General features: G+C 46.8%; 1 protein-coding gene across 2 annotated transcripts; it reads right to left on the bottom strand.

Annotated features, from left to right (window-relative positions):
- Positions 1-477: 477 nt before the first annotated feature.
- Positions 478-3,120, bottom strand: LOC127340579 (uncharacterized). Of its 2 annotated transcripts, XM_071824750.1 has the most exons (6): positions 2,857-3,120; positions 1,560-1,658; positions 1,360-1,468; positions 1,154-1,225; positions 1,024-1,029; positions 478-911 (listed from the first exon to the last, which is right to left on the bottom strand). In XM_071824750.1, exons 1-6 carry the CDS (start codon positions 3,033-3,035, stop codon positions 792-794), a joined length of 585 nt encoding a protein of 194 aa, XP_071680851.1. In that variant the 5' UTR covers positions 3,036-3,120; the 3' UTR covers positions 478-791. The 2 variants fall into 2 exon arrangements, with proteins under 2 accessions (XP_071680851.1, XP_051222276.1); XM_051366316.2 differs by having other exon boundaries at positions 694-911; positions 1,024-1,225; positions 2,857-3,117.
- Positions 3,121-9,644: the final 6,524 nt, after the last annotated feature.

Below are 9,644 nucleotides of genomic sequence, written 5' to 3'. Positions count from 1 at the left end.
GTCGTCTTTCAACGCCTTTCTAAACCTAACGATTCCTTTTACTAGGGGGTGCTATAGGAGCGATTAAAAGGTTGATTTTGTAGTTATTATGAAATGTTAACCATTTTTTATAAAGGTTGATTTTGTAGTTATTATGAAACGTTAACCATTTTTTATAAAAAAAATGACAGGGAAGGTAGGGCTTTTCAAGCTTCATATCATAATTTGTGAAAAGTGACTAAGTTTTCAGCATTATTCTATAACTTATATTGCGAGCCTGTGCACTGGTGCACGGGTTGGAGACTAGTAAATGGTATAATGCCCATCTGCATCGTTTCTCCATTTAACATTTTTAATATACCATTACATATTGATCAAATCATCCCTCTATACACCACAATGTCAGAAAATCACAATGTCAGAAGAACAAAAATCAGATATTTGTGGACCAAAATCCATGTTGTATCAGTAGGCTTTAGACTGGATGCGCACCAACACTGAAAGATAAGTAACCAAAATTACGTCAAAATTTTACTATATAGTCTCTTCAGTACAGTCTCAAAGGTAGCTAAAGAACCTGATACACAAAAAAAACATAGCAGCAGAACCAAAAGGGTTTCTAAGTCCTCTCCTCTGGGTTGTCAAGTTGCTGAGAACAAATAAGCAGAAACAAGTGTCACAGTGCTGCATAGTCACTTCATTACAGTCTCAGAAGGCATAATAACTTCACAGATTCAGTCTATTAAAGAGCCTCATCCATTTCCAGACAGAGGACCAGCTAAGAAACGGCAGAACCAATGGATGTTGATAGATCAACGTCTCTTCTTGCCTGCCTTCGCCCCACCGGACTTCGACGGGCTCGCGACAAGGTAGATGAAAGCTAGCACGAAGGAGACAACGGACACCAGCGCACCGTATTTCGCCACGAGTTTCTGCACGTGGACAGTATTCTTAGCATCTGGCTCCAAGGTGTATATATATAGTAGCATCTTATCAATACGGGGAGGGACAACCATCAAGAGAAAAGTAACGAAAGGGAAATACCTTAGCCTGAACAGCACGCGAGAGGAATTCCAGAGCAAGAGTGTCGACGCCACCCACAGAATAGCACAAGTACATTAGAATTATTAAGCAGGCAGAGCAGAATAGAATGAAGATTCACAGGATTACATACAAACTCAAACTTCTGCACTGGAGGTCTTTCGGCAAGAATGTCCAGAGGGAGGATGGGAGTTGAATAGGCCTCCTTCAGCACATAAAATTATCGGTTAAGCAACATGAGTGGAGAGGTTGCCAAGATAGAAAACAAAAGAGCATAGAAGCGACCATAAAGCATGAAAGAGACTAGCGAAGAATATACATGTAGGTAGAGGATCAAACCTGAAGCACAGCCTTTGTGGGAACACGGTACTTGATGACGGCGGGTGAACCTTGGAACCTGCCCTGTGCTTTGGTCTCCAAGACAAACGCGTGTGAAGCAGTGGAACCACTGAAATTGAAAACGACAGAGTCAATTTCTGTAACAACGTACCATGAAGAGACACCAAAAGCAGAGAGACGCGTTGCAAAAATGTACTCACGGCTCAAGCCTTTCCAAAGTCTTTGAGACCTCTCCAGAGACAAGTTCAAACACTTCCTTTGGCCACGAGTCATCATTAATGGTAACATCATAGGCAGTTCTGTAAAAGAAAATTGAAACCAGTTAAGACAAGTTAATACTCCCACCGATCCATAAAAAGTGTCAGGGCTTGAGTTCAATTTAGTCCAAATTTGAACTAAAGCACTGACACTTAATATGGATCGGAGGGAGTACATCGTATGTCATGATACGAACATAAGCCCACAAACAAAATGGTAGCCAAAGTTACAACAACTTAATGCATCATACCACACGACGGGAAAATAAGTCAAACAGTGAAATGTAATCGAAGATTTTGCCCGTGCAAACAGGATGTACACTTTCAGCAGCAAATAGAAATTAATATATTTCAGAGCTGAGCATCCAAGAAAGCGATTATGCAAGTCAAAGACATAGCCACCTGATCATTTTGTAATCAATGTGGCATCTAATACAATAAAACCAATCTAACACAAACGGGCCTTGGCTTATATATTATAGTTCTAATCAGCTGAGCGGCAAAAACATGGTATTACAGGATATGTCGAATTAAGCAAATTAAGCTTATATTCTAGGTAATCAAGGGAAAACAATTCATGATGTCTCAGACTTATGACTACTAAAACCACATACTCATTTAGTACGTGATGTAACACCAAGCAAATTAAAACCAATCTAGTAACGCAGCAAGTGCCTGACTTGTAGTTCTAGCCAGCTGAGGTGTAAAACCATGAGATTACAGACCACACCACAATCTCAACAAGTGCTTCACTTGCAAGTGATTAACTTATAGTTCTAACCACCTGAGCTGTTAAGCCATGAGATCAAAGGACACAATAAAATGGAATAACAACACGTGCTTGACCTATAGTTCTTAGCAGCTGAGCTGCAAAACCATGAGATTACATGACAAATAAAAAAATTGGACGTCAGTAAGTGCTTGACTTACGGTTATGACCAGCTGAGCTGTAAAACCATGAGATTAAAGAACAAATCAAAATAGGCAAGATGGGCCGTCTACTTAAATCAAATCAAATGTTCCTATCGTTTCTATTGCACACAGGACAGGGTGCGAATCATCGCGATTACGGATAGTACACTCTGGATCTAGCAGTTACTAGCTCGTAGTCCAGATCAGTAGTAGACGACAAACACGAGACGACGTTGTGAATTCCAGGAGCGAACACATAGAGATTGTAGATGTCGAAAATTGAGACGAGAAGGGCGGAGCAGATCGAGGAGGGGAAGCGAGCACTCACGCGGATCCCTGGTTGTAGAGGTCTAGTGAGACGGCGAGGCGCTCGACGCCTGGCTTGGGGCGGGTGAGCGCCACCTTCTTGTGCGCGACGAGGAAGGGCGCGTCGGACGCAGCGGAGGAGGTGCAGAAAGCGGCGAGGAGGAGGGCGCAGAGGAGCGCGACCGAGCGTGTCGGCGCCATGGCGGTGGACCGGACCTAGGGTTTAGCTGCCGGCTCCGGGAAGTGAATTCGGGATGGAGCAACAGATCGAGATCTCAGCTGGGAGAAGAAGACCAAGGCTATAATGGATGGAATGGTGTGGTGGACTACCGGATGGGCTCACTACCAGTACTAGCACGGCCCAGCCCAGCCCAGCCCGGCACGGTATACTAAAAAGGATTGTGTTTTTCATTGGGAAAATCGATTTTTCTTCGTGTCTAACCCAAATAAAATATAAAAAAATCAACGCCATCACATGCTCAATATAATAGTTGGGCACTTTCCTGCCACTCGGTGGTATATTTTGTCCGACCTTCCCTTATTCCGTTCCCGCTTTGTCCATTGCTCTATTGTTGCCTCCATAACATCCTCGCCCAGCAAATAGCACCGATCACTCTCATAGTGACATGCCCTATATCCATCCTCTCCCCTCTCAAATCCACTAATGCACGCTACCGCATGTTAGCCCTTCTCGCAGTGCATACACTCCACGCAGATCAATGCCATCAGAGCCATCCAGCCACCTCCACAGTGCCCTTCCACCTCTGCTTGTCCCAAGGCCAACCCCTTGTGCGACGAAGGATTGCCGATGGGGCTCACCCATGCCGGAGCCAGAGATTTGGATGTGCATGGGACGTGAACCTTCCCGACTCCCCCACATAGACATCGCAGCCTCCCCCACCCTGTCAGACCACGAGGCCCCTAGCACCAGCCTCAACAACTCATTTGTGCCCTACCGCGAAGACGGAGGACGGCCCTCACTTTCTCGCGGAGGACGGGGATAGGTTGGGGTGGCGCTAGCACTCTGGAATCTGGACTATGGGGTGGCGCTTGTCGCTCGAGGTCTCTACACCTAATCAGACGACGCACGCGGTGTGGAAGAAACCTAGGGAGACAATGATGTTCATGATGACGAGGAGAGGATCGCTTGTCTGAATGGGTGTGGCCGCCATGCGAAGGCCGGGCTAGAGCCGGCGGTGGACGACTAATTAAGACGGGCATGGCAAAAACAAGGATGACAGTTTGATGGTGGTTAGGTTAGCATTGATCTCCTCGCTCGGCAACTGACATAGGCATCCCAAATGGGCCTGCCGAAGATAGTACCCGGGGTTTACTGAAGGCCCACTACCCGAAGAATAAGAAGATTCGGAAGCCCAAGATATTATTAAGGAAAGCTAGAGTTGTAATAGGAAGTGTTATTTGTAATCTTGCGGGATGAGTTAGAAACCTTCCCGGACTCTGTAACTTGTACAACACGAATCCCTCGGCTCCGCCTCCTATATAAGGGGGAGTTGAGGGACGAAGAAATCATCGAATCATTGTCTCTCAAACCCTAGTTTTCATAATCGTCGAGTACTTTTTGGCTGAAACCTTCGAGATCTACTTGCCCTCTACTTCCAACTAAACCCTAGTCTACAACCCGTAGGCATTGACAAGTTAATACCTTGTCAATTGGCGCCGTCTGTGGGAACTAGAGGCGTCAAGGATCTGATCTCGATGGCATGTTCAAGATCGTCGACTTCGTCAACCGCAAGCAACGCAATGGATCGAGGTAAACAGATCGCTACTGGTCCTGTCGATTTTGTTCCTCACCCGCCCTCCCGTTTGGATGCATATGCGTATCTGGAGGAGCCTATGGAGATGACGTTCGGAAGGTTTCACTTTCGCGTCGAGAAAGAAGGATCGTATCGTGTCGAAATTCCGATTTCGTCGGGATCGTCGGCGGTCGATTCCGATTTTTCAAGCTATACATCGTCAACCGAATCAGGAGAAGAAGAAACTTCGTCGTCACGCTTCATCAGCACCAGGGCAAGAGAAAAACTCGCCAAGATCTTCAGCGACATGTCGTTTGAGTCATCTGCGGACTCATATATAAGCGATGGCTCAAGCAGTGTCGACAGCTACAACTTCATCGACAAATCTACTACAGTGGGCAAGGTCTTCGCCAATCTTAACGATGGTGTCACCAAACCCAACATAGATCTGAATACAAAGTATCATCAGACTTATGTCATCGGAGAGCCAAGCCACGACCAAGAAGAAACATCTGAGGCTTTCGACGATTTGGGAAATCCATACGTTGATCCCTCTGATTTGCGACGAGGTCTAGGCAATAAATATATCGGGCCACAACCACGAGACAGAGTTCGACTCCCGCAAGCAGCATGGGATAGAGCCGCGAGAGCTATGGATGGCTCAGAACCAATGGCCACCACGGCCACGCCAGAGGAATTACAAGCATATCAATATAGGCTCGCACGAGCTGCAAGGGAATTGGAAAAACAGACAGCTGAGTTAAACAGAAGAAAGGAGGCAGCTTCTGCATCCAGCAGGAGAAGGGCAGAGCTGAGTCGACAATCTAGAACTTCGGGTGATAGCCACAGGGAGGCTCGGAATAGAGCAAGATCGAGGTTACAACACGTACCCGAAGGAGAAAGAGAGCACTTGGTCCAAAACCTCGACATGTCTTTTATGTCGATAGACACAAGAGGAAACATCATCCCTAAGACACCAGAGGCTGGGTATATGGCGACACAAGCTTTTATCCTCGCATCTAAACCACCTCCAGGAGATCCAAGGGAAACACTGTACAACATGGCGATAGCAGGAGTTGGAGCTATGGGGACGGCGTTTCTATCAACACCTCCCGAAGGAGCGGCAAGGCAAAATAGTCCACGACCTGCGGCAGCAGCAGCAGCAGCTCCCGAAGGACCAAGTGGAGCAAGGGACACGGCAGCACAAGCAAGGGTCGACAGATCGCGACAAAGCAGGAGGGAACATCGGCAGTCCCCAGAATTAAACGACGAGGATATGTGTGGCTTGCCGTGCTTCACGATGAGAGTGCGAAAAACTCGAGTCCCTTCGGGATTCAAGTTACCTGATAACTTCAAAAAATTCGACGGCCTTCAAGATCCAGAGGATTGGCTAGTTGATTATCTCGAGACGGTGAAGCTTACAGGAGGAACCAGAGCAACAGCTATGCAAAGCATCCAGGTGCATTTGAGTGGAGCCGCACGATCTTGGATAAAGAAACTTCCTCCAGGATCCATCGACAGCTGGGAAAGCTTCGAGGACGTGTTCGTCAAGAACTTCCGGTCCACGTGCAATAAACCTGCGTCTTTAGAGGAGTTGAGAGCGTGCCGACAAAAGCCAGACGAGCCAATGAGAAAATATATCCAAAGGTGGAATATCATCAAAAACTCGGCAGAAAATATATCTGACGAGAGAGCGATAGATGCGTTTGTCGCAGGGATCAGGCGTGGAGATTTTGTCGAGGATTTGGGGAGAACCAATCCAAAGACAGTATCTGCTTTAATGGAAATAGCAAACAGGTGGGCAGATGGAGAAGATGATGTTCACAACAAACGGCATAGGTCGCCAGAGGAAGATCACGGTCGAAACTATCAACCAAGGCGACGATTTCCTCGACAGTACCCGAGTTACGACGCTCCAGGTCAAATTTCGGCAGGCTTCCGAGCGAACACCGGAGGAAACAATAGAGATGATTACCAGAGAAGCAATGAGCAACGAGGCGACAATAGAGATGACTCTCGAAACAACAGGTAAAATAGTGGGCCAAGGTTCCAGAGGCCTTTCGTGTCTCCCGAAGAGATGATGAACGGGCCGTGTCAGATGCACTTCTTCCTCGACAAAGAACGGAAAAAGACAGTCAGGACATCTGCAGAAAGATTGTCGCAATTTCCAGGCAATGTTAAGGTGGGCAGAGCATGCTAATGCTCGGGCAGCACAGAGAAATCCTCGAGAACCCAGGAGTGAGATTCACTTACCACCCCCTCCCGCGATTACAGACGACAATCGACATCAGCTCAGAATCGCGGCAGCACCTCCACCGCCGCCCTACGTTGATCCTAACTCTAACGGAGCGGTCTCGATGATTCAGAAAGGAAGGCCATCCAATAGAGCTCAGAAAGTAATTTCGCGGCAAGTGTTCATGGCAGAAAAAATGCCTCCACCAACAGTTGAGTACCTTAATTGGTCAGGGCAAGATATTGGCTTCACCATAGCAGATCATCCACAAGAAGTTCCTCGACCAGGGGCCAAGACTTATCCTACCAGCAGTCATCGCAGGGTTCGATGTCTCTCGCGTGTTCACAGATGGCGGCAGCAGATTAAACCTTATGTATGCAGATACACTAAGGAAGATGAATATATCCCTAGCAAACCTAAAACCAACGGACACGAGGTTCCATGGTATCACACCGGAGAAGCCAAGTTATCCGCTGGGGAAGATCAATCTCGATGTTCAGTTTGGGACTCGAGAAAATTATAGAATCGAGAAGTTGGAGTTTGAAGTCGTAGATTTTCCGTCACAGTACCACGCTCTGTTGGGGCGACCAGCATATGCTAGATTTATGGCGGTACCACATTACACGTACCTGCTGTGGAGGATGCCTGGACCTAAGGGACCAATCACAGTCAAAGGAAGCTTTGCTTTAGCCGATAAATGTGACAAAGATTTTCATCGGATATCAGAAACTTTTGGGATGCAAGTTGAGTATTTGGCGTCAAGGAGTATGACTGACTACGACGTGCTGCCAGACGTTGGAAGGCCAAATAAAGAATCAACTTTCAATACTGAGAAAAATTCTAAGGAGGTGCAGATTCACCCGACAGACCCGAAAAAGACGACGTCCATCGCAAACGACATGGACCTCGCATAGGAAAGCGCGCTCGTCGAGTTCCTCCGTGAGAACTGGAAAATCTTCGCATGGTGTCCAGCTGACATGCCAGGAGTACCCAGGGAACTTGCCGAGCACCACCTAAACTTGGATCCACTAGCGAGACCAATCAAACAACCTTTGCGGCGTTTTTCGGAACCAAACCGCAAGGCTATGCTGTCAGAAATTGATCGACTAAGAGAAGCTGGTTTTATCAAGGAGCTGCACACAGAGGCCACATGGGTAGCAAATCCAGTGCTGGTGCCGAAGAAAAACACTAAGGTCCTTCGCATGTGCATCGACTTTACGTGTCTCAATAAACATTGTCCAAAGGATCACTTTCCCCTCCCGAGGATCGATCAAATTATCGACTCCACGGCTGGGTGTGAACGTCTTTCCTTCCTGGACGCATATTCTGGTTATAACCAGATCAGATTAAAAGAAGAAGATGAAGTAAAAACAGCGTTCATCACACCTTACGACGTGTTTTGCTACAGAACAATGCCCTTTGGTCTTAAAAAACGCGGAAGCAACATATCAGAGGATGATGCAAAAGTGTTTGGCGACGCAGATTGGAAAAAACATGCAAGTATACATAGACGATGTCGTCATAACATCAAAAAAGGGGGCGACACTGATCGAGGATCTCAAGGAAACCTTTGACAACCTCGACAAATTCTGCCTCAAGCTGAATCCGACGAAGTGCTCCTTCGGCGTCCCAGCAGGAGAACTTCTTGGGTTTCTAGTTTTAGCAAGAGGGATTGAAGCAAACCCCGACAAAATACAAGCTATCGTAACAATGAGGAAGCCAACAAAGTGAAAAGAAATACAGCAACTAACTGGGCGAGTCGCAGCTTTGAGCAGATTCGTCGCCAGGCTGGGAGAAAAAGCGTTACCGTTCTACGCTTTGATAAAGCAAGGGGAGAAATTCCAGTGGAACGAAGAAGCCGATAGAGCTTTCGAGGATCTGAAACGCACAATCTCGACACCACCAATCTTGGTGGCGCCGAAGGAAAAGGAACCTCTCCTGCTGTACATTGTAGCCACACCCCAAGTGGTTAGCACGGTGCTAGTTGTCGAAAGAGAAGAAGAAGGAAAACTCCATGGAGTGGAAAGGCCGGTATATTTCATTAGTGAAGTTTTATCGCCTTCCAAACAGCGGTACCTGCAGTACCAGAAACTAGCATATGGAGTAATTGCAACGGCAAGAAAGTTGCGCCACTATTTTTCGGCACACCCGATAATAGTAGTTAATGAAGCACCTCTTTCAAATATACTGAACAATCCAGAAGCTACAGGGCGTGTCTCCCTTTGGGGAATAGAACTTTCCCCTCGGGACATCACGTATGAAAAAAGAAAGGCAATCAAGTCACAAGTTTTGCCAGATTTCATTGTAGAGTGGATGGAGCTGCAAAACACGGGACCTCCAGATTTGTCGAGAACTTGGACCATGAACTTTGATGGATCCAAGATAGTAGAAGGAGCTGGCGCAGGAGTAATACTTATATCACCTGAAGGCGACAAGTTAAAGTACGTCCTACGGATGACGTTCCCTAACGCATCCAACAATGAAGCAGAATATGAAGCCCTCATACATGGGATGAAGATGGCGAAAGCTTGTGGTGCAACTCGACTAAAAATCTTTGGCGACTCACAATTGGTGGCTCAGCAAGTTATGAACCAATGTGATGCAGTCAATGATAGCATGATAGCATATAAGGAGGTGTACAATGAGCTCGAGAAGCTGTTTGATGGATGCGAGGTAAATCACATCAGTAGGTTGAGCAATGATGAAGCCGACGTTCTCGCAAACATCGGATCGCAGTGCCTTCCAATCCCGCCAGGTGTATTTTGGGAAGAAATAGCGGAAAGATCCATGAAGCCGAAAAAGGTGCAGAAAAAAACAAAGGAT

This window comes from Lolium perenne, unplaced genomic scaffold (genome assembly GCF_019359855.2).
Source record: "Lolium perenne isolate Kyuss_39 unplaced genomic scaffold, Kyuss_2.0 unplaced9, whole genome shotgun sequence".
Classification (NCBI taxonomy): Eukaryota; Viridiplantae; Streptophyta; class Magnoliopsida; order Poales; family Poaceae; genus Lolium; species Lolium perenne.
This window is presented reverse-complemented; position numbering and strand designations above follow the sequence as displayed.

Excerpts from the sequence above, each read along its gene's own strand:
- LOC127340579 (XM_051366316.2), bottom strand. The coding sequence starts at position 3,035 with ATGGCGCCGACACGCTCGGTCGCGCTCCTCTGCGCCCTCCTCCTCGCC. Across the intron at positions 1,659-2,856 it reads CTCTACAACCAGGGATCCGC|AACTGCCTATGATGTTACCA; the intron begins GTGAGTGCTCGC and ends TTTCTTTTACAG. Across the intron at positions 1,469-1,559 it reads ACTTTGGAAAGGCTTGAGCC|TGGTTCCACTGCTTCACACG; the intron begins GTGAGTACATTT and ends TTTCAATTTCAG.